At 40.1% G+C, this 23,922-nt stretch overlaps 2 protein-coding genes across 3 annotated transcripts in view; one reads left to right on the top strand and one right to left on the bottom strand.

Annotated features, from left to right (window-relative positions):
* Positions 1-3,884, bottom strand: part of MRE11 (MRE11 homolog, double strand break repair nuclease) — a 77,636-nt gene extending 73,752 nt beyond the window's left edge. Inside the window, exons 1-3 of one of the 2 annotated variants that reach the window (XM_005906922.3) lie at positions 3,762-3,884; positions 2,739-2,857; positions 1,042-1,174 (exon numbers count right to left, since the gene is read on the bottom strand). In XM_005906922.3, coding sequence (XP_005906984.1) covers positions 1,042-1,174; positions 2,739-2,758 — 153 coding nt within the window. In that variant the 5' untranslated portion in view covers positions 2,759-2,857; positions 3,762-3,884. Of the gene's footprint in view, positions 1-1,041; positions 1,175-2,738; positions 2,858-3,714 lie in introns of both variants that reach the window. The other variant, XM_070384360.1, reaches the window with a different exon arrangement.
* Positions 3,885-3,924: 40 nt separating this feature from the next.
* ANKRD49 (ankyrin repeat domain 49) lies at positions 3,925-23,391 on the top strand. The gene is made up of 3 exons (XM_005906921.3): positions 3,925-4,053; positions 19,167-19,517; positions 20,230-23,391. Exons 2-3 carry the CDS (start codon positions 19,263-19,265, stop codon positions 20,689-20,691), a joined length of 717 nt encoding a protein of 238 aa, XP_005906983.1. The 5' UTR covers positions 3,925-4,053; positions 19,167-19,262; the 3' UTR covers positions 20,692-23,391.
* Positions 23,392-23,922: the final 531 nt, after the last annotated feature.

Here is a 23,922-nt window from a genome sequence, read left to right as displayed (position 1 = left end):
AACAGTTTGCAAGTCACCCGAATTTATGTTTATTCCCCAGTTGTCTTCTGGGCTCTAGATAGACATTTTATCTGTCTGCCGGAAGGTTTCCTTGAATATCCTATTGGAACCTCCAATAAGAGGCTAATGGCCTAAATCAAAATTCATCACCTTCCCACATAATGAAGTATGTAATAAGGAAGTGTGAGAAAATAAGAAAGAAATCTTCCTTATTTAAAACCTACTTCTATTACGGGTACCACCATTCACCCAAACTTAACACACTTCAGAGATACTGTCATCCCTTCTCCCTCATCCGCATCTCCTAATCAAAGTATACAAACCCTATTTTTGTAATAGTTCTTGTATTCACTTCCTTTTTTCCATTGAAAGCCACGACTTTAAAAAAGCCTCAAACTTACCTTGACTTCATGCTAGACTCTTGTCAGAAGACTTTCTATTAGTTGGGTACAAAGTCTTCAATCTGGCATTTGAAGCTCTCACTGAAGCTCAAACCACATTTCTAGTTTTTCAGCTCTCTTTCCCAAACAAGACCCACCAGTGAGCCAACACAGCTGCTACATCCCTTCCAAGCCCAAGTTAAATGCCACTTAATTTATCTCATCTTACTGTCCTATTCTAAATGTGATCTCTTCTACCTCTAATCTCTCAGGAAATGCTGTTTATAATTTTCTTATGGCTCTTATCACACATGACCTTGCATCTGAGCATTTTAGACATTTATCATATCTCACATACTGATTTGCCTGTTGTATGTTCTTTGAAAGCAGGAACTATAACAGTCATCTTTACAGTTCAAAAAGAAACATGCTGCACTTAGTAATCACTTCATCAATTGTCATAAATTTTTACAGACTATTTACGAAAGTCACTCCTACTTGAATTAAGAGAATAAGGCACACGAAATCTGATTTGGACTTTTAGCATACTTATATTTAAGCAGGCACTCTGAGCACAAGAACATATGAAACAAAACTCTAAAAGGAAAAACAGTAAGTATAGGAACTTGGTAGAAACTGCAAAAATGCAAACCAAACTCACATCATTTTCCTGGGCAAGTCTTAAAATTTCATCAAGTGTTACAAATGTATCATTTCCTCTCACAGCATCTTTTTCCATAAATCCCAGATGAATATCCGTTGCAACCAAGATTTTAAATGTGTTTTCATCATCGCTGTATTTAAAAAGAAGAAACACTTCAATATAATTCATTGAAAGAATGTTCAAGCAAACTGAACATCTAACCTAAAATCTAAAAAAAAAATCTAAATTAAATCTATAAAATAGCAATTATGAAATAAAATTATTTTTCCAGCTCTAAACAAGATCTGAAAATTTGAAGCATTTAATTTATTAACATCACAATCTTCCTACCACTAATACAACGTAGAATATATACACACTTTTTAAAAGGCTCTGTAACTGCTTCAAAAATATATAACCGTGTTACAAGCAGTTTTATACACTCATATGTAACCTGGATTTGAAAGTTTATTTTCCTACTCTGTTCCACAGCAAAAATCTAACAGAATTTGATCCCAGTATCTAAACTTGCTATTTATCTACTTTGCACTTTTCCAGGAAAATCAGAATTAACTAGTTAATTTAAAAAGCACTCCTCTTATTTTATAAGTAGACTTCTATTCTAATAAGCTAGTAACTTACATCCAGGTCCCAGCTTGACTACTCTCCATACAAAGTTAGCTTCCCATTAACAAATCTGGCCAAGTTTACAATGCCATTTAAATTTGGTAGTACTCCAAAGATTCAATACTTTCATGTGAAGCAGCAATATGATAATTATTAACATTCTCTTAAACTTAATGTGACTTTTTAACTGTCTTTAAAATAATTTGGTATCTCTGATCTCATCTCAACTCTCACATGTAAAGAGATTAGGTATTATTGTTTCTGAATCATGAAACAGAATGGTAGAAATGGTACTAAAAGCCGGGATTAAAATTCAGGCTGTTTTCACTAAAACATACGAACTTAAAAACAAACTTTTATTTATCTCTAAAATTCAAATCTTTATACACAAGAGAAATTTCCAGAAAATGATACACAGTTCTGACTGCTATATACATACAGATTTAGTCAGAATACTTTCAAATCACATTACTATCCAGACTTCCACAGCAATTTCTAAAGTATTTTCACTTGAGTTTTTTCATTTAAATACGAAAATTTATCATTTTAACTTGATACAAATGAAGAAATTGAGGTGAGTTTAAAGGCTTGCTAACTTGCTCAGGGTCAAACAATACTAATCAAGAAATTAAAACCAGGATGAAAGACTCCAAGTTAAAAGCTTTTCCCACATTACTTTTACTAGTTCTTTTATTTATTTTCATTTTAGTCAGATTCATTTGCAATTTATTCAGTACCAGGGCAATTTATCCCTCTAAAAATGTGCTCTAAAAGACTTGCATTAGCTAGTAAGACTTAGTTCAAGAATATTTATAGCTTCAAGTTTAAGACAAAAACCTAAGAACATAAATTTATACAGCAATATGCCAATCTACTGCAAAACCCCAATCTACTGCTGCATATTATCTTTAATTAATAAACATACAGTATGAATTGTTAACCATTCCAAATACTTTTTTTTGACGACTAACACTTGTGTTCATGCAAGCTCTTATTTACTAAATAAGTTTTCTTTTATGGTGATCATAGTCGACAGGCTATTTGGTAGAAACGCAAACCAACAACTATTTCGGAAGAAAGGTGCTTACAGGGCATCCGCAGGACTCATTTCTATGGTCAGTCCACCTCCTCCGAGACCAGTTCCTTCTCCAAGTACCCTTGGGTCCGGTGCTCAAAATAGGTCAGAAAACTCACTCGATTATAAATTCTAAAACAAAATTTTATTTAAAACATATTTTTTAAATGCAGACTGGCAATTCTGAAAGAGTCTCATTTTCACTTAAGCACCTACTATATTTTTATTTTTAATGTTAACAAAAAAAATAACGTGTCTCCAGTACCACTCCAGTTTTACCACTATAATTAAACTCCCCTAGCTCCTTTTGCGTGCCCTGTGGGAAGCTAATATTTGTTAAATGAATGGGCAAAAGAGTCACACAATACTTCCGGTTTAGCACACGAATAACTCTGAACAGAAATGTTAAAGTTGCATGCAAGGGCTACTCTGGAGCCTAAGGAGATCCTGTATTTCCTGCTTAAACACAGAATTATTTTAAAGACACGGGCTTGTTTTGAAAGGACATGGGGTCCACGTTTGAATAAACAAAAATACGTCGTTGAAGGAAAATACCCGGAGGAGCCTGGGAGAAGGAAATGGCAACCCACTCCAGTGTTCTTGCCTGGAGAATCCCAGGGACGGGGGAGCCTGGTGGGCTGCTGTCTATGGGGTCGCACGCAGTCGGACACGACTGAAACGACTTAGCAGCAGCAGCCGGAGGAACCTAGTAGGCTACAGTCCACGGGGTCGCAGAGTCGGACACTACAGAGCGACTTTACTTTCACTTTCGAGGAGGAGAGTCTGCCACCATGGAACGACCCCTCCCACGCCCAAATCGCCGGTTCGGTGAGGATCCCAAACCTCAGCGCGCCCGCACCACAAAACTCGCGGAACCTCCAAGCTCCTCCCTAGCCTACTCGGCCCATTCTTCGCACAAAGTCAGTACCCTCTGGGCTTCCGCCCGCGACGCCACAGACAGAGGAAGCAACTCGCAAATTACCCCACACCTGGACTCTCCACAGCCCCACCCTGAGGACCCGAGGCTGGCTTTTACCCGGGAAGAAGGAGGGACAATCACGACACAAAAAGCAACAGCACCGCCGGGGATGGCGTCTCAGAACCAGCTTGTTGGTAAACCCGAATTAGGCGGGAGAGTAACAGCTTCTCCTTCTCTCGCGATACCTCATTGATGACGCAAGCGCATCAACTCTTCTCATTGGCTGTCGAGTGCCGCGAGGTCGCAATAAAAGTTGCAGCGAGGCCCCGCCCTCGTACAGGAGCCAATCCTGAGTAGCCGAGATGGAACCCGGAAGCGAGGTTCCTGGCGGCGCTTTTCCGACTATGAGGTGGGTAGCTCTTTCTCGTCTGGGGTCACACTTCCTGCTCGCTTGGCGCCACCTTTGAGCGCCTGAACCGAAAGGGGCGGGCCCCTGTGGACCCCTGGTGAGCTCTGCAAACCCGGCCGCGAAGTTTGGTCTTCGGTAGGGCTGGAGCAGTTTCTTCGGGCTTAGCGGTTTGGAAGGCCGCAGACGCGCCTCCGGGGCCTGTGAAGTGACCGGCCAGTGCCGGGGTCGCGACTGGTGGCCTTCTCTCACTGCCCTCCTCAGAGTGAACATTCGACTTCTAGTTTACAAGCCTTTCCCTGCGTCTCCTTATTGTCTGGTTCAGCACATCTATATTGCTTTGTGCTGACAATGCATTAAAAAAATAATAATAATGTGAAACTTTTGAATTAGAAAATCTGGGCCTTTAGTTCCATTGAAAGTTGTTTTAATCTTTATAAATTTGAGCGCCTTCGCCTGTCTAATGGGGCTTATCGCTCCACCTGTCACTGAGCTGTTTAGTAAGAGTTGACATACTTTGTGGAATGTGATCTTTAAAAAACATAACCTAGTTCCTCCTGTTGCAATATCATCAAGTAGAAATCTTGATCGACTGTTTAAATCTTGAATCAGGGAGATGCACCAGAGTTTGACTTTTTAAATTAAATTAAGAAATTTTTGTATGTAATTTATTTTACCTGGAACAGTAAATTCAAAATTTTAAAAGAGTTTTTATAAAAAGGAGAGGAGGGGCACAAGATCTGTGCTATAATGTTGCTGTGCTGTACTTACACTCTAGCTTAAGTCCTGTTCGACTCTTGTGACTATGGCTTGCCAAGCTCCTCAATCTATGATATTCTTTAGGCAAGAATACTGGAGTGGATTTGCCATGCCCTCCTCCAGGAGATCTGACCCAGGGATCGAGCCCACCTCTCCTGAGTCTCCTGCATTTCAGATGGATTCTTTACTGCTGAGCCACCAGGGGATGCCCCAATAGTGTTACTATGGATGCTGTAATTAATATGTGAACTTTACATTATTTACTGGTATTTATTGTTTAATGAATAGATGTATATTGCATTGTAAGCTTCAGAGAATAGCTTGAGAAAAAAGTGAAAATATTAGAATATAAAAACCTTTCTGATAGGGTCTCCTGATTGATCTGAAAAACTGAACTATCTTTGAAAATTCTTTAGTGCAGTCCTTTTTTGTGCATAGGGTCTTCCTTCTTGACTCACGGTAAAGAATCTGCCAGCCATGCAGGAGACCCAGGTACTATCCTCGCATGGGAAAGATCCCCAGGAGAAGGGAAAGGCAACCCATTCCAGTGTTCTTGCCTGGAGAATTCCACGGACAGAGGTGTCTTGTGGGCTACAGTCAATGGGGTCACAAAGAGTTGGCCATGACTCAGGGGCGAACACTGCATTGTGCTACAAAGTAACAGGTCCAGAGAAGGTATTGGACATGAGTGATAGATTTAAACTTGACTTTAATGCTCTTAGCAGTAGTATTAAAATATAGTGATGCACTCAGTTCTGTTCAGTTCAGTTGCTCAGTCGTGTCCATCTCTTTGCGACCCCATGAACCGCAGCATGCCAGGCCTCCCTGTCCATCACCAACTCCCGGAGTTTACCAAAACTCATGTCCATTGAGTCAGTGATGCCATCTAACCATCTCATCCTCTGTCGTCCCCGTCTCCTGCCACCCTCCATCTTTCTTAGCATCAGGGTCTTTTCCAATGAGTCAGCTCTTCGCATCAGGTGGCCAAAGGATTGGAGTTTCAGCTTCAATATCAGTCCTTCCAATGAACATCCAGGACTGATCTCCTTTAGGATGGACTGGTTGGATCTCCTTGCAATCCAAGGGACTCTCAAGAGTCTTGTCCAACACCACAGTTCAAAAGCATCAATGCTTCTGTGCTCAGCATTCCTTATAGTCCAACTCTCACATCTGTACATGACCACTGGAAAAACCATAACCTTGACCAGACGGATCTTTATTGGCAAAGTAATGTCTCTGCTTCTTAATATGCTATCTAGATTGGTCATAGCTTTTCTCCCAAGGAGTAAGCGTCTTTTAATTTCATGGCTGCAATCACCATCTGCAATGATTTTGGAGCCCCCCAAAATAAAGTCAGCCACGGTTTCCACTGTTTCCCTATCTATTTCCCATGAAGTGATGGGACCAGATGCCATGATCTTAGTTTTCTAAATGTTGAGCTTAAAGCAAGCTTCTTCAGTCTCCTCTTTCACATTCATCAAGAGGCTCTTTAGTTCTTCACTTTCTGCCATAAGGGCGGTGTCATCTGCATATCTTGAGGTTATTCATATTTCTCCCGGCAATCTTGATCCCAGCTTGTGCTTCATCCAGCCCAGTGTTTCTCGGGATGTACTCTGCATATAAGTTAAATAAGCAGGGTGACAATATACAGCCTTGACGTACTCCTTTTCCTATTTGGAACCAGTCTGTTGTTCCATGTCCAGTTCTAACTTGCTTCCTGAACCTGCATACAGGTTTCTGAAGAGGCAGATCAGGTGGTCTGGTATTCCCATCTCTTTCAGAATTTTCCACAGTTTATTGTGATCCACATAGTCAAAGGCTTTGGCATAGTCAATAAAGCAGAAATAGATATTTTTCTGGAACTCTCTTGCTTTTTTCCATGATCCAGCAGATGTTGGCAATTTGTTCTCTGGTTCCTCTGCCTTTTCTAAAACCAGCTGGAACATCTGGGAGTTCACGGTTCACATATTGCTGAAGCCTGGCTTGGAGAATTTTGAGCATTACTTTACTAGCCTGTGAGATGAGTGCAATTGAATGGTAGTTTGAGCATTCTTTGGCATTGCCTTTCTTTGGGATTGCAATGAAAACTGACCTTTTCCAGTCCTGTGGTCGGTGCTGAGTTTTCCAAATTTGCTGACATTGAGTGTAGCACTTTCACAGCATCATCTTTTAGGATTTGAAATGGCTCAATTAGAATTCCATCACCTTCACTAGCTTTGTTCATAGTGATGCTTTCTAAGGCCCACTGGACTTCACATTCCAGGATGTCTGGCTCTAGGTGAGTGATCACACCATCATAATTATCTGGGTCGTGAAGATCATTTTTGTACAGTTCTGTGTATTCTTGCCACCTCTTCTTAATATCTTCTGCTTCTGTTAGGTCCTTACCATTTCTATCCTTTACTGAGCCCATCTTTGCATCTTTTTCCACTGGTCATGTATTGGACTACAAAGAAAGCTCAACATGGAAGAGTTGATGCTTTTGAACTGTGGTGTTGGACAAGATTCTTGAGAGTCCCGTGGACTGCAAGGAGATCCAACCAGTCCATCCTAAAGGAGATCCATCCTGAGTGTTCATTGGAAGGACTGATGTTGAAACTGAGACTCCAGTCCTTTGGCCACCTGATGCGAAGAACTGACTCATTTAAAAAGACCCTGATGCTGAGAAAGATTGAGGGCAGGAGGAGAAGGGGACGACAGAGGATGAGATGGCTGGATGGCATCACCAACTCGATGGACATGGATTTGGTTGGACTCTGGGAGTTGGTGATGGACAGGGAGGCCTGGCGTGCTGCAGTTCATGGGGTTGCAAAGAGTCGGACATGACTGAACGACTGAACTAAACTTGCATGAAATGTTCCCTTGGTATCTCTAATTTTCTTGAAGAAATCTCTCGTCTTTCCCATTCTATTATTTTCCTATATTTCTTTGCATTGATGCATTCATTTGCATTGATGCATTCAATTAAAACTCATGAAAATTAGATAGAAAGAAGTCTGTATCTTAGGAGTATGAGTAACTCTAAGATTTCTCAGAATCCATTCCAAGCAAAATCAAGTAATAGCACTTTAATCATGTTAATTATGCAAATGTTTTAATGCCTGTGTATCTAAGTCGGACATAAATGTAAGTTAAATATAGTCCCTATTATTAAGCTAACAATCTCTTTAGAGGCTAAAACAAGAATAAAGTTAGTGATAAGACAGTATGTATCACCAAGAAACAGGAGAAACTAGAGAGAGAGATCTAATATGCAGCCTCAACAAAGACTTAAGAGAGAGGCAACTTCTGGGAAGAGTCTTAAATGACTAAAAAGGTTTCAACAAATATAATTAGGAAGCTGAGAGATATTTTTAAAATATCTATTATACTCATTTTCTTTAAGTGGTGTTAAACTTTGATATGCTGTACAACTTTTTTATAATTAATGAATTCATTTTAATTGGAGGCTAATTACAATATTGTGGTAGTTTTTGCCATACATTGACATGAATCAGCCACAGGTGTACATGTGTTCCCCAATCCCAAACCCCCGTCCCACCTCTCTCCCCATCCCATCCCTTTGGGTTGTCCCAGTGCACCAGCTTTGAGTGCCCTGTGTCATGCCTCGAACTTGGACTGGTCTTCTATTTCACATATGGTAATATACATGTTTTAATGTTATTCTCTCAAATCATCCCACCCTCGCCTTCTCCCACAGAGTCCATTAGTCTGTTCTTTACCTCTGTGTCTCTTTTGCTATCTCGCATATGGGGTCATTGTTACCATCTTTCTAAATTCGATGTATATATGTGTTAATATACTGTATTGGTGTTTTTCTTTCTGGCTTACTTCACTCTGTATAATAGGCTCCAGTTTCATCCACCTCATTAGAACTGATTCAAATGCATTCTTTTTAATGGCTGAGTAATATCCTATTATGTATATGTGCCACAACTTTCTTATCCATTCGTCTGCCAATGGACATCTAGGTTGCTTCCCTGACCTGGCTATTGTAAACAGTGCTGCGATGAACATTAGGATACACATGTCTCTCTCACTTCTGGTTTCCTCGGTATGTATGCCCAGCAGTGGGATTGCTGGGTTGTATGGCAATTCTATTTTCTGTTTTTGAAGGAATCTCCACACTGTTCTGCATAGTGGCTGTACTAGTTTTCATTCCCACCAACAGTGTAAAAGGATTCCCTTTTCTCCACACCCTTTCCAGCATTTATTATTTGTGGACTTTTTGATACCAGCCATTCGGACCAGGGTGAGATGGTACCTCATTGTGGTTTTGATCTGTGTTTCTCTGATAATGAATGGTTTTGGGCATTTTTTCATGTGTTTCTTAGCCACCTGTATGTCTTCTTTGGAGAAGTGTCTGTTTAGTTCTTTGGCCCAGTTTTTGATTGGGTCATTTATTTTTCTGGTATTGAGCTTCATGAGCTGTTTCTGTATTTTTGAGATTAATTCTTTGTCAGTTGATTCATTTGCTATTATTTTCTCCCATTCTGAAGCCTGTCTTTTCACTTTGCTTATAGTTTCCTTCGCTGTTCAAAAGCTTTTAAGTTTATGGGAGGTGGGTCATAGAGAATCTTGCTGTTATTTATGTTAGAGAGTGTTTTGCCTATGTTTTCCACTAGGAGTTTTATAGTTTCTGGCCTTACATTTAGATCTTTAATCCATTTTGAGTTTATTTTTGTGTATGGTGTTAAGAGTGTTCTAGTTTCATTCTTTTACAGGTGGTTGACCAGTTTTTCCAGCACCACTAAAGAGATTGTCTTTTCTCCATTAATATTTTTTCCTCCTTTTCCAAAGATAAGGTGTCCATAGGTGCATGGATTTATCTCTGAGCTTTCCATTTTGTTCCATTGATCTATATTTCTGTCTTTGTGCCAGTACCATACTGTCTTAATGACTGTAGCTTTGTAGTATAGTCTGAAGACAGGCAGGTTGAGTCCTCCAGTTCTATTCTTCCTTCTTTCTCAAGATTCTTTTGGCTATTAGAGGTTTTTTGTATTTCGATACAATTTGTGAAATTATTTGTTCTAGCTCTGTGAAAAATACCATTGGTAGCTTCATAGGGATTGCATTGAATCTATAGATTGCTTTGGGTAGTATACTCATTTTCAGTATATTGATTTTTCCGATCCATGAACATGGTATATTTCTCCATCTGTTAGTGTCCTCTTTGATTTCTTTCACATGTGTTTTATAGTTTTCTATATATAGGTCTTTTGTTTCTTTAGGTAGATATAGTCCTGTGTATTTTATTCTTTTCGTTGCAATGGTGAATGGAATTGTTTCCTTAATTTCTCTATTTTATCATTATTAGTGTATATGCAAGGGATTTCATGTATTAATTTTATATCCTGCAACTTTACAATATTCATTGATTAGCTCTAGTAATTTTCTGGTGGTGTCTTAGAGTTTTCTATGTAGAGGATCATGTCATTTGCAAACAGTGAGAGTTTTACTTCTTTTCCAAACTGTATTCTTTTATTTCTTTTTTTCTCTGATTGCTGTGGCTAAAACTTCCAAAACTATGTTGAATAGTAGTGGTGAGAGTGGGCACCCTTATCTGGTTCCTGACTTTAGGGAAAATGCTTTCAATATTTCACCATTGAGGATAATGTTTGCTATGCGTTGATCATATATGGCTTTTATTATGTTGAGGTATGTTCCTTCTATGCCTGTTTTCTGGAGAGTCTTTATCATAAATGGTTGTTGAATTTTGTCAAAGGCTTTCTCTGCATCTATTGAGATAATCATATTATTTTTATCCTTCAGTTTGTTAATGTGGTATATCACATTGAGTGATTTGCAAATATTGAAGAATCCTTGTATCCCTGGGATAAAGCCCACTTGGTCATGATGTATGATCTTTTAAATATGTTGTTGGATTCTGTTTGCTAGAAATTTGTTGAGGATTTTTGCATCTATGTTTATCAGTGATATTGGCCTATAGTTTTCTTTTTTTGTGTCATCTTTTTCTGGTTTTGGTATTAGGGTGATGGTGGGCTCATAGAATGTGTTTGGGAGATTACCTTCCTCTGCAATTTTCTGGAAGAGTTTGAATAGGATAGGTGTTAGCTTTTCTCTAAATTTTTAGTAGTATTCACCTGTGCTTTTGTTTTTTGGAAGATTTTTTATTATAGTTTCCATTTCTGTGCTTGTGATGGGTCTGTTAAGATTTTCTATTTCTTTCTGGTTCAGTTTTGGAAGGTAATACTTTTCTAAAAATTCGTCCATTTCTTTCAAGTTGTCCTATTCATTGTCATATAGTTACTGATGCTGTTGCTAAGTCCCTTCAGTCGTGTCCGACTCTGTGCAACCCCATAGACAGCAGCCCACCAGGCTCCGCCGTCCCTAGGATTCTCCAGGCAAGAACACTGGAGTGGGTTGCCATTTCCTTCTCCAATGCATGAAAGTGAAAAGTGAAAGTGAAGTCGCTCAGTCATGTCCGATTCTTTGAGACCCCATGGACTGCAGCCTACCAAGCTTCTCCGTCCATGGGATTTTCCAGGCAAGAGTACTGGAGTGGGTTGCCATGATAGTAGTCTCTTATGATCCTTTGTATATCTGTGTTGTCTGTTGTGATTTCTCCATTTTCAGTTCTAATTTTGTTGATTTGATTCTTCTCCCTTTTTTACTTGCTTAGTCTGGCTAATGGTTTGTCTATTTTACTTATCTTCTCAAAGAACCAGCTTTTAGTTTTGTTGATTTTTGCTATGCTGCTGCTGCTAAGTCACTTCAGTCATGTCCAACTCTGCGACCCTATAGACGGCAGCCCACCAGGCTCCCCCGTCCCTGAGATTCTCTAGGCAAGAACACTGGAGTGGGTTGCCATTTCCTTCTCCAGTGCATGAAAGTGAAGTCGCTCAGTTGTGTCTGACTCCTAGCAACCCCATGGACTGCAGCCTACCAGGCTCCTCCATCCATGGAATTTTCCAGGCAAGAGTACCAGAGTGGGATTTTTGTTATAGTCTCCTTTTTTTCTTTTTCATTTATTTCTGCCCTAATTTTTGTGATTTCTTTCCTTCTACTAACCCTGGGGTTCTTCATTTCTTCTTTTTCTAGTTGCTTTAGGTGTAAAGTTATTTATTTGACTTTTCTCTTGTTTCTTGACTATGTTTTCAGTGCTATGAACCTTCCCCTTTACACTGCTTTTCAGTTCAGTTCATTTCAGTTTAGTCACTCAGTCATGTCTGACTCTTTGTGACCGCGTGGACTGCAGCACGCCAGGCCTCCCTGTCCATCCCAACTTTGGAAGCTTGCTCAAACTCATGTCCGTTGAGTCGGTGATGCCATCCAACCATCTCATCCTCTGTCGTCCCCGTCCCCTCTCACCTTCAACCTTTCCCAGCGTCAGGGTCTTTTCAGATGAGTCAGCTCTTTGCATCAGGTGACCAAAGGATTGGAGTTTCAACTTCAACATCAGTCCTTCCAATGAACACTGCTTTTACTGAATCCCATAGGTTTTGGGTTGTCATGTTTTCATTTTCATTTGTTTCTGTGAAGATTTTGATTTCCTTTTTCATTTCTTCCATGATTTGTTGGTTATTCAGCAGCATGTTATTTAGCATCCATATGTTTGTATTTTTATAGTTTTTTTCCTGGAGTTGACATCTAATCTTACCGCATTGTGATCAGAAAAGATGCTTGAAATGATTTCAGTTTTTTTGAATTTACTAAGGCTAGATTTATGGCCCAGGATATGATCTATCCCAGACAATGTTCTGTATGCACTTGAGAAAAAGGTGAAATTCATTGTTTTGGGGTGAAATGCCCTATATTAATTGGGGCTAACTGCTCCATTGTATTATTTAAAGTTTATGTTTCCTTGCTAATTTTCTTTTGGTTGATCTATCCATAGGTGTTAGTGGGGTATTAAAGCCTTCCACTATTGTTGTGTTGCTGTTAATTTACCCTTCTATACCTGTTAGCATTTGCCTTTTGTATTGAGGTTCTCCTATGTTTGGTGCCTATATATTTATAATTTTTATATCTTCTTCTTGGATTGATCCTTTGATCATTATGTAGTGTCCTTCTTTGTCTCTTTTCATGGCTTTTATTTCAAAGACTGTTTCATCTGATATGAGATTGCTGCTCCTGCTTTATTTTGGTTTCCATTTGCATGAAATATCTTTTTCCAGCCTCTCACTTTCATTCTGTATGTGTCCCCTGTTTTGAAGTGGGTCTCTTGTAGACAGCATATATAGGGGTCTTATTTTTGTATCCATTCAGCCAGTCTTCGTCTATTGGTTGGGGCATGCAACCCATTTATGTTTAAAATAATTATTGATAAGTATGATCCTGTTGCCATTTACTTTGTTGTTTTGGGTAGAGTTTATACACCTTTTCTGTGTTTCCTGTCTAGAGAAGATCCTTTACATCTATTGAAGAGCAGGTTTGGTGGTGCTGAATTCTCTCAGCTGTTGCCTGTCTGTAAAGCTTTTGATTTCGCCTTCATGTTTGAATGAGATCCTTGCTGGGTATAGATATCTGGGCTGTAGGTTTTTCTCTTTCATCACTTGAAGTATGTCCTGCCATTCCCTTCTGGCCTGAAGAGTTTCTGTTGAAAGATCAGCTGTTATCTTTATTGGGATCCCATTGTGTGTTATTTGTTGCTTTTCCCTTGCTGCTTTTAATATTTGTTCTTTGTGTTTGATCTTTGTTAGTTTGATTAAATGTGTCTTGCGGTGTTTCGCCTTGGGTTTATCCTGTTTGGAACTCTCTGGGTTTCTTGGACTTGAGTGAATATTTCCTTCCCCATCTTAGGGATTTTTCAACTGTTATCTCCTCAAGTATTGTCTCACGCCCTTTGTTTTTGTCATCTTCTTCCAGAATTCCTATGATTCGAATGTTGGGGTGTTTAACATTGTTCCAGAGGCCTCTGAGGTTGTCCTTATTTCTTTAATTCTGTTTTCTGTTTTCTTCTCTGCTTCATTTATTTCAACCATTCTATCTTCCACCTCACTTATCCTGTCTTCTGCCTCAGTTATTCTACTGTTGGTTCCCTCCAGAATGTTTTTGGTCTCAGTTATTGCATTATTCATTATTGATTGACTCTTCTTTATTTCTTCTAGGTCCTTGTTAAACATTTCTTGCATCTTCTCAATCCTGGTCTCTAGTCTATTTATTTTAGTTTCAAAAGTTTGTTTTCAAGATTTTGGAGCATCTTGACTAACATTATTCTGAATTCTTTTTCAGGTAGACTCCCTATCTTCTCCTTTTTTTTTTTTTGGTTTAGTGGATGCTTATTATGTTCCTTTACCTGCTAAATATTTATCTGCCTTTTCATTTTGTTTAGATTGCTGTATTTGGAGTGTCTTCTGTAGGCTGGAAGTTTGTGGGTCCTCTTTATTGTGGACCCTGCTCCCTGTGGGTGGGGTTGTACTAGTGGCTTGTCAAGGTTTTCTGGTTAGGGGAGCTTATGTCTGTTCTGGTGGGTGAAGCTGAATGTCTTCTATCTGGAGTGCAATGAAATGTACAGTAGTGAGTTTTGGGGTGTCTGTGGGTTTGGTGTGACTTTGGGTGGTCTGTCTTTTAATGCCCAGGGCTGTGTTCCTGCGTTGCTGGAGAATTAGCATGATATGTCTTGCTCTGGAACTTGTTGACTCTTGGGTGGTTTTTGGTTTCAGTGTAGGTATGGAGGCTTTTGATGAGCTCTTGTCTGTTAATGGTCCCTGGAATCAGAGGTTTTCTGATGTTCTCGTGTTTTGGAGTTAAGCCTCCTGCCTCTGGCTTTCAGTCTTATTCTTACAGTAGCCTCAAGACTTCTCCATCCATACAGCACTGATGATAAAACATTAAGGTTAATGGTGAAAAGATTCTCCACAGTAAGGGACACCCAGAGAGGTACACAGAGTTACATAGAGAAGAGAAGAGGGAGGAGGGAGATAGAGGTGACCAGGAGGAGAAGAGGGGAGTCAAAAGGGGAGAGAGCAGTCTAGCCAGCAATCAATTCCCTAAGTGCTCTACACAGTCTGGAACACTCAGAGAAGTTTACGGAGTTCCATAGAGAAGAGAAGAGAAAAGGAGGAAGGAGATAGAACTGACCAGGACGAGAAGAGGGGGAGTCAAAACGGGAGAGAGCATTCAAGCCAGTAATCACAACCCTAAGTGAACATGGATACTGAAGATTAGATTCTTAAAGGTACAAAATTAATTAAAAAAAAAAAACCAAGAAGCAAAGATTAAAAATATAGACTAGAGGTTAGACTCTAAAAAATATAATATTAAAAATAAAAAAAAGGAATCACAAAAATTATAAAAAATATATATATGAAATTTGCTTTTACAATAGGATCTTTTTTTTTGCAAGGTAATAGTAGGTTATAAAAGTGAAAATTAAAGTAGTAAAGAACTTAAAAAAAATTAAAAAGTGATCATATAAAATATATTTAGGAATTTCTCTGGAGCTGTTGTGGGCAGTGTGGTGTGAGTTCAGTTTCAGATAGTTCCTTGTTCCAGCTTGTACTTGTTCTCAAGGTCTATAGGCCCCCTCTAATGCTTCAGTTCAGTTCAGTTGCTCAGTCGTGTCCGACTCTTTGTGACCCGATGAATTGCAGCACACCAGGCCTCCCTGTCCATCACCAACTCCCGGAGTTCACTCAAACTCACGTCCATCGAGTCCGTGATGCCATCCAGCCATCTCATCCTCTGTCATCCCCTTTTCCTCCTGCCCCCAATCCCTCCCAGCATCAGAGTCTTTTCCAATGAGTCAACTCTTCGCATGAGGTGGCCAGAGTACTGGAGTTACAGCTTTAGCATCGTTCCTTCCAAAGAACACCCAGGGCTGATCTCCTTTAGAATGGACTTCTTGGATCTCCTTGCAGTCCAAGGGACTCTCAAGAGTCTTCTCCAACACCACACTTCAAAAGCATCAATTCTTCGGCACTCAGCTTTCTTCACAGTCCAACTCTCACATCCATACATGACCACTGGAAAAACCATAGCCTTGACTAGATGGACCTTTGTTAGCAAAGTAATGTCTCTGCTTTTCAATATGCTATCTAATGTTTAGTCAGTGTTAACTACAGGGTTTTAATCTGTTGCATGTGTCACTTCCGGAGCGGGTCCCTCTTCTTTATTTTGGCTTCCTCTGTTTGAAAGTCTCTTCAGTGTTTAATTTCTGCCCTGACACAAGGGGGCAAATGTGGTCACTTATTTATGCTCACTTGTTCAGTTGTGTTTTGGGGAGGGAGGAACCCTGCAAACAAATATCACTGGCATGTGTGGGGAGTGCTCACAATGTATGGACCACACTGGGTTTGCCCAAGCTCACAGCATGTTCTTTCTGGTTCTACACTGCTCAGGCTGCAGGGTGCTCTGCAGGGCACTGTCCAAAGCGGGCCCTGGGTTTCATGCACTTTCCAGGTCTAAGGCCCTCGGGTTCAGGTTCTCGGGTACTCCACAAGGGCACAGACTCTGTTGGGCATGTGTTTTGTGCCCTTCCCAGGTCTGAGCAGCTCAGGCGACCAGGTGCTTGGCGAGCACACTGTCCCCAGTGGGCCATGCATCTGAATCACCTCTCTGGTCTTGGGTGTGCCATGTGTCTCCTCTGGGAAGCTGATCTCAGGCTATGACCCTCCTGGCAGATGTCAACCATTCAGGATCCCAGGAGACATGGTTAGCAATTGGGGGCCTGCTCAGTTCGGTGCAGGATGCTGGTCTCTGAGGCCGAGATTGGAGCAGCCCCTTGCCTTCTGGCTCTGGCCGTTGCCTGCCTGCCTCTCTGCCTCTGGCGGGAAGGGAACTGTATGCAGCTGGCTAGCTGTCCTTTGGTGATTACTCAATCCTTTGCTCTGTGAGTGGGCCAGGCTGCACATTAAGTTGGAACATTTCACAGGAAAGTGTTTTTTTTTTCTCTCTCTCTCTCTGGCTATCCCACAGTTTGGGCTACTGTCTCACATTAGCTCCCTCAGATTGTCCTCAGAGCATTCAGGCCTGGTCCTTACCTTAAGCATGCAGCCCGCGCCTCCCTTTCCAGCCTCCGGTCGAGAATCTGGGCTACTTCTCTGCTGGGAGTTGTGGTTAGGCACCTATTCTGTGGGTTTTTGGGTTTTTTTTTTTTTTTCTTCCTGGTTATCTTGCCCTCTGAGATTCTAAAACTCCCTATAGACCCGCTGTTGGGGGGGTTTCCTGGTGTTTGAAAACTTCTCCTTCATGACTCCCTCCCTAGGATGGGTCTCCGTCCCTAACTCTTTTGTCTCTCTTTTTGTCTTTTATATTTTTTCCTACCTCCTTTTGAAGAGAATGGGTTGCCTTTCTGGGTGCCTGGTGTCCTCCGCCAGCATTGAGAAATTGTTTCGTGGAGGTTGTTCAGCATTCAAATGATCTTTTGATAAATTTGTGGGGGAGAAGGTGCTCTTCCTATCCTATTCCTCCTCCATCTTGGGACTGCCCTCCTGCATAACTCTTTAAGCTTATATTGTTTATAAATTATTATGGCAACCTAGCAGAATAAATATCATTTCCTTCAGGAAGCCTTCTGTAATCCCTTGGTGGTGGTATTTTAGTCACTAAGTTGTGTCCAGCTCTGCAAACCCATGGACTGTGGCCCACCAGGCTTCTCTGTCCATGGGATGCTCCAGGCAAGAATACTGGAATGTGTTGCCATTTTCTTCTCCAGGGCATCTTCCCAACCCAGAGGTTGAACCTATGTCTCCTGTGTTGGCAGACAAATTCTTTACCACTGAGCTATCAGGGAGGCCCTCAGTAATCCCATAAGACTGGGTTAATTACGGTCTTCCTGTATATTCATTGTATCTGGTTACAGTCTTATCATAGTACTTAATGCTGTTTTTGCCAGTCTTCCTGACTAGATGATAAACTTCATGAGGTTAAGACATGGATCTTGTTCATTATTGAATCCCAGTACCTAGAGACTGGTGGGCTTCTGAAGTGGTGCAGTGGTAAAAAAAAAAAAAAAAAACCTGCCTGCCAATGTAGGAGACAAAAGAGAAGCAGGGTTGATCACTGCATCAGAAAGATCCCCTGGAGAAGAAAATGGCAACCCACTCCAGGGATTAATAGCCTGGGAAATCCCTTAAACAGAGGAGCCTGCCAGGCTATAGTTCAGTTCAGTTCAGTTCAGTCGCTCAGTCGTGTCCAACTCTTTGCAACCCTATGAATTGCAGCACGCCAGGCCTCCCTGTCCATCACCAACTCCCGGAGTTCACTCAGACTCGTGTCCATCGAGTCAGCAATGCCATCCAGCCATCTCATCCTCTGTCGTCCCCTTCTCCTCCTGCCCCCAATCCCTCCCAGCATCAGAGTCTTTTCCAATGAGTCAACTCTTTGTGTGAGGTGGCCAAAGTACTGGAGTTTCAGCTTTAGCATCATTCCTTTCAAAGAACACCCAGGACTGATCTCCTTTAGAATGGACTGGTTGGATCTCCTTGCAGTCCATGGGACTCTCAAGAGTCTTCTCCAACACCACAGTTCAAAAGCATCAATTCTTTGGTGCTCAGCTTTCTTCACAGTCCAACTCTCACATCCATACATGACTACTGGAAAAACCATAGCCTTGACTAGACGGACCTTTGTTGGCAAAGTAGTGTCTCTGCTCTTTAATATGCTATCTAGGTTGGTCATAACTTTCCTTCCAAGGCTACAGTTCAGGGGGTCGCAAAGAGTTGGGCATGATTGAGCCACTAAGCACAAGCACATAACACCAAGAGACTAGCACATGCCAGGTTTTTTTTCATCTTTGTTGAATGAAGGAGTGAATGACAGCCAAAATCCTGTTTCACAACAAGAACCCAACTAAGAACAATAGTTGTCTGTCAGTGAATAGGACTACTTTTTAAAGCCATGAATTTTCCTCAGCCAGAAATTGTTTAAGTAGAAAGAGGATGATTATTATAGATGTCATGGTAAAGATACCTGCATTGATGAGAGATTGGGACATGTGTTCTCTGGGGACTATTCCATCTCTAAGAATCTCTGATTCTTGGAAGTAGTTTTTAGGAAATACAAATTTTTGCTTCTTTTCTATAGGATCTATGTGTCTAGTTTATAAAAATGGTGAATGTTCTCATTTTATTGTATTAGTTATAATTTAAAAACTTCAAGCATTAATCAACTGTTAGTGTAATATAACATAGTATCTAAACCAGTAGATTAAAAATAAGTAAGAGTCATAACTACTGACTTAGAGGAAAACAATAAAAAAAATGAGTATTAGGCCATTAAAAATAAAGATAACTGAAATCTGTCAGCTCCAATATTTGATGAATGTAAAGAGTATTAATAAACACCAAAAAGTTTAGACAGAGTATATTTGTGTATGTTTGCAAGACTTATTTATGCTATTAATAAAGCCTCAATTACTGGTTTGTTCCTAATTTTTGTGTTTGTGTTTTCAGATCTTGATGAATAAAATAAAGCAGACATAATCATCTCTGGAGAGATTATTTATAGCCTGGTGTTTTAAATGATTTATATTTAAAATAGTAGTAAAAATGGAAAAAGAAAAAGTAAATGATGAAAAACCAGACCCAGAGAACTCCTTGGACTTTTCTGAACACTTCAACCAACTTGAACTGTTGGAAACACATGGACACCTTATTCCCACTGGTACCCAAAGTCTCTGGATAGGGAATTCTGATGACGATGAAGAGCAAGATGAAAAAACTGAAGAGTGGTATCAACTGCAAGAAAAAAAAATGGAAAAAGATCCAAGCAAATTGCTTCTTTGGGCTGCTGAAAAAAATCGGGTAAAAAAAAAAAAGAAAAGAATGGTTAGAAAAGAAACCTTAGTTTAGTCGAAAAACTACTAGATTGGAAGCCAGAGGACCTGTCCCTGAAGCTTACTTTTTCCTCAGACCAAACTGAAAAAAAATCACTTCATGAAAGCAGGTGTCTGAGGTTATTTTAGTTAGAAGGAATTGAGCTTCTTAATCTCTAGATTTCCTTTTTAGCATTGTTTTCTACTGATAAAAGTTTATGTTTTAAAGTTTTATACACACACACACACAAAAAGTTTTATACATCATGCATATTGGTGTGATAATCCTACTACTGAAAGATCAGAACATAATGTCCCCTTATTATGTTTTCTTCGCAAATGAAACATAACATATCAAACATGATTCTAGCCTGTATTTTTCATCTAACTGTAGCTTTAGTGCAGTAAGCCTTAATTGGACTAGGAGTAAACGTATGGATTGGTTTTCAGAGAATCACGTTCATAAAATTAAGTTTATGAGGGAAAAAAAAGCCAAAAGAATTTATAATTAACACTGACTTGTTCATTGTTAAATCGGTTGTCCTCCTCCCCACAAGAAATCTTAAGTTTATTTTACAGTCATCTACTAACAAGGAAGTTTTCATTTAACTTAATTAAATCTAACACCACTAGACTGTTTCATGTTGTTTACTGTTTTGTTTCATGTTGGGTTTGTGAAAGATCTCCTGTTTTATTCTCAGCTGACCACAGTGCAGAGACTGCTTTCAGAAAGGGCTACCCACGTGAACACTCAAGATGAAGACAAGTACACACCGCTCCACCGAGCAGCCTACAGTGGACACTTAGACGTGGTCCGGGAGCTGATTGCACACGGGGCGGATGTCCATGCGGTGACCGTGGATGGCTGGACACCCCTGCACAGTGCCTGTAAGTGGAATAATGCCAGAGTGGCTTCTTTCTTACTGCAGCATGATGCAGATGTCAATGCCCAAACGAAAGGCCTCCTGACCCCCCTACACCTTGCTGCTGGGAACAGAGACAGCAAAGACACCCTAGAGCTCCTCCTGATGAACCGCTACATCAAGCCAGGTCTGAAGAACAGCCTGGAGGAAACAGCATTTGACATCGCCAGGAGGACCGGTATCTATCACTACCTCTTTGAAATTGTGGAAGGCTGCACAAATTGTTCACCTCAGTCTTAATAACGGTTCTAATAATTTTCTTAAGTTTCTAAGTCTGAGTGCCTGCTTTGTGTGAGATGTGAAATATCCCCATTGTACAAAGTTGACATCAAAAGTCTTAGGACAGTAATTCAGTGGTACTCACGATACTATCCCTCCAAGTGAATTGCCTGACCTTGATGTCAAAATGTATTTGAAAGTTGTTTGGATTTATATTTAATGATTTCCATGGCGTTTGTGATTTTTACCAAATCATTTTAACTTGTCTATATTGAAAAACTTGTCAGAGGTTGTACAGAAAACTAATGATATTTTTGGTGCTGATCCAAGAGAAATGTATTTTTACATTTACAATATCCCCCATCCTAGAGCTTTGTGGAGTATTTAGTATATCAACATGTATTTTTATAAGGTCAAGTAACTCAGAATTTTATTTAAAAATCTTAAATATACTGGTGCAGTTCAGCTGTCTTCTCTGCATCACCATAGCCATTTGCTTTCACTGTAAACCGTAAGAATGAACATATTAGTGACTTGAATCTTCATAAGTTTAAAAAAAATTGAGAAACCTAGATCTTTGTTTTTTATTAATAGAACCATAGATGTTTAATCTACGAATGTTATATACTGCCTCTCCTTCCACAATCCACACAATCCTGTGGACCCTCCTACCTCACCCACCCTGGTCAACCTACATAATCCTTATTCTCCTGGTGAGTCATCACAACCCTTAAGACATGCGCACAACTATACCTTGGTCCAGGTGATCATAGCCTATTTGCCATCCAGCTAGTTTTACCTGTCTGGTCCTGCTGAGCCAGGCCCTGCTCACCTCATCTTCCAGGGTCACAGGAAGGGTTCTTTTCCAGGATCCTCATTTTATAGAAGCCACACAAAGTCAAAGTGACAAGGGAAAAGGAATTCTAAGATGATTATACTGGGGCAAGAACTGCAAAGTGGCTCAGGCGTTTTATAAAAGCCACGTTGTAGATAACAACAAAAGCGTAAGTATAAATATTCTAAAAAAAATAAATAAAGGTTTTAAACAACCAAGAAAAAGCGTAAATAATTCTTATACCTGTGTGTATCTTATCTATCCGGCATACATTTGTTTAGCTTTGACTCTGTCCATCTCTCCAGCAGCAGCTTCCTGTTCCTTTACCCTTCTGTGACTAAAACAAGAGTTATCTCTCAACTTCTCAGCACCAGAACTGACACACTGGGGAAAGGGAGCTGAACTAATGGGCCTTTTCTTTGGTTATATGTATGTATGTGTGTATATAAACATATATATATATGTATATATAGTTTTTTATTTTCTTTTTTTCTTTTTGGCTGTTCTGCGAGGCTTGCAGGATCTTAGTTCCCCAAGCAGGGATTGATCCTGCATCCTTGGCAGTGAAAGCTCAGAATCCTAACCACTAGACCACCAGGGAATTCCCTCTATGGTTATATTTTTTTTAATGTCCACCAAAGTATTTGTCTCTTTTGACCCAGTCCATGTGACCCAATTACCTTAAACTAAGTAACAACATTATTTAATCAAATATATGTGGCAGTTTTTAGGTTAAAAGAAGATTGGATCATCTCAGAAAACTTAAAGATGACATATGAACTGAATCATTGTGACAGTGATTTTAACACTTAGGAGAGCTTTGGTTATTTTGTGATCTCTGGCTAGGACATAACTGTATTTCAGGGTATGAATACCTTTGATATAAGGGTTTTGGCGATAAGTGAGAGGTTTATTTCTGTTTAATCTGACCTAATGTAGTGATGCCAAATGACAAGGTATAGCTGATAGAAATGACAGTAGAATAAGACCCCAACTACCCCCATTAGACGGAATGAAGCAGGACAAAGACTAATAGAGTTTTGCCGAGAAAATGCACTGGTCATAACAAACACCCTCTTCCAACAACACAAGAGAAGACTCTATACATGGACATCACCAGATGATCAACACCAAAATCAGATTGATTATATTTGCAGCCAAAGATGGAGAAGCTCTATACAGTCAGCAAAAACAAGACCATGAGCTGACTGTGGCTCAGATCATGAACTCCTTATTGCCAAATTCAGACTTAAATTGAAGAAAGTAGGGAAAACCACTAGAAAATTCAGGTATGACCTAAATCAAATCCATTATGATTATACAGTGGAAGTGAGAAATAGATTTAAGGGCCTAGATCTGATGGATAGAGTGCCTGATGAACTATGGAATGAGGTTCATGACATTCTACAGGAGAGAGGGATCAAGACCATCCCCATGGAAAAGAAATGCATAAAAGTAAAATGGCTGTCTGAGGAGGCCTTACAAATAGCTGTGAAAAGAAGCAAAAATCAAAGGAGAAAAGGAAAGATATAAGCATCTGAATGCAGAGTTCCAAAGAATAGCAAGAAGAGATAAGAAAGCCTTCTTCAGCAATCAATGCAAAAAAAAAAAAAAAAAAAAAAATAGAGGAAAACAACAGAATGGGAAAGACTAGAGATCTCTTCAAGAAAATGAGAGATACCAAGGGAAAATTTCATGCAAAGATGGGCTCGATAAAGGACAGTAATGGTATGGACCTAACAGAAGCAGAAGATATTAAGAGGAGATGGCAAGAATACACAGAAGAACTGTACAAAAAAGATCTCATGACCCAGATAATCACGATGGTGTGATCACTCACCTAGAGCCAGACATCCTGGAGTGTGAAGTCAAGTGGGCCTTAGAAAGCATCACTACAAACAAAGCTAGTGGAGGTGATGGAATTCCAGTTGAGCTATTTCAAATCCTGAAAGATGATGCTGTGAAAGTGCTGCACTCAATATGCCAGCAAATTTGGGAAACTCAGCAGTGGCCATAGGACTAGAAAAGGTCAGTTTTCATTCCAATCCCAAAGAAAGGCAATGCCAAAGAGTGCTCAAACTACCGCACAATTGCACTCATCTCACACACTAGTAAAGTAATGCTCAAAATTCTCCAAGCCAGGCTTCAGCAATATGTGAACTGTGAACTTCCTGATGTTCCAGCTGGTTTTAGAAAAGGCAGAGGAACCAGAGAACAAATTGCCAACATCCGCTGGATCATGGAAAAAGCAAGAGAGTTCAAGAAAAACATCTATTTTTGCTTTATTGACTATGCCAAATCCTTTGTGTGGATCACAATAAACTGTGGAAAATTCTGAAAGAGATGGGAATACCAGAGCACCTAACCTGCCTCTTGAGAAACCTGTATGCAGGTTAGGAAGCAACAGTTAGAACTGG

Source organism: Bos mutus, chromosome 15 (assembly GCF_027580195.1).
Source record: "Bos mutus isolate GX-2022 chromosome 15, NWIPB_WYAK_1.1, whole genome shotgun sequence".
Taxonomy (NCBI): domain Eukaryota; kingdom Metazoa; phylum Chordata; class Mammalia; order Artiodactyla; family Bovidae; genus Bos; species Bos mutus.
Note: the sequence above shows the minus strand (reverse complement) of the source record. Positions and strands in the feature narration are given on the sequence as shown.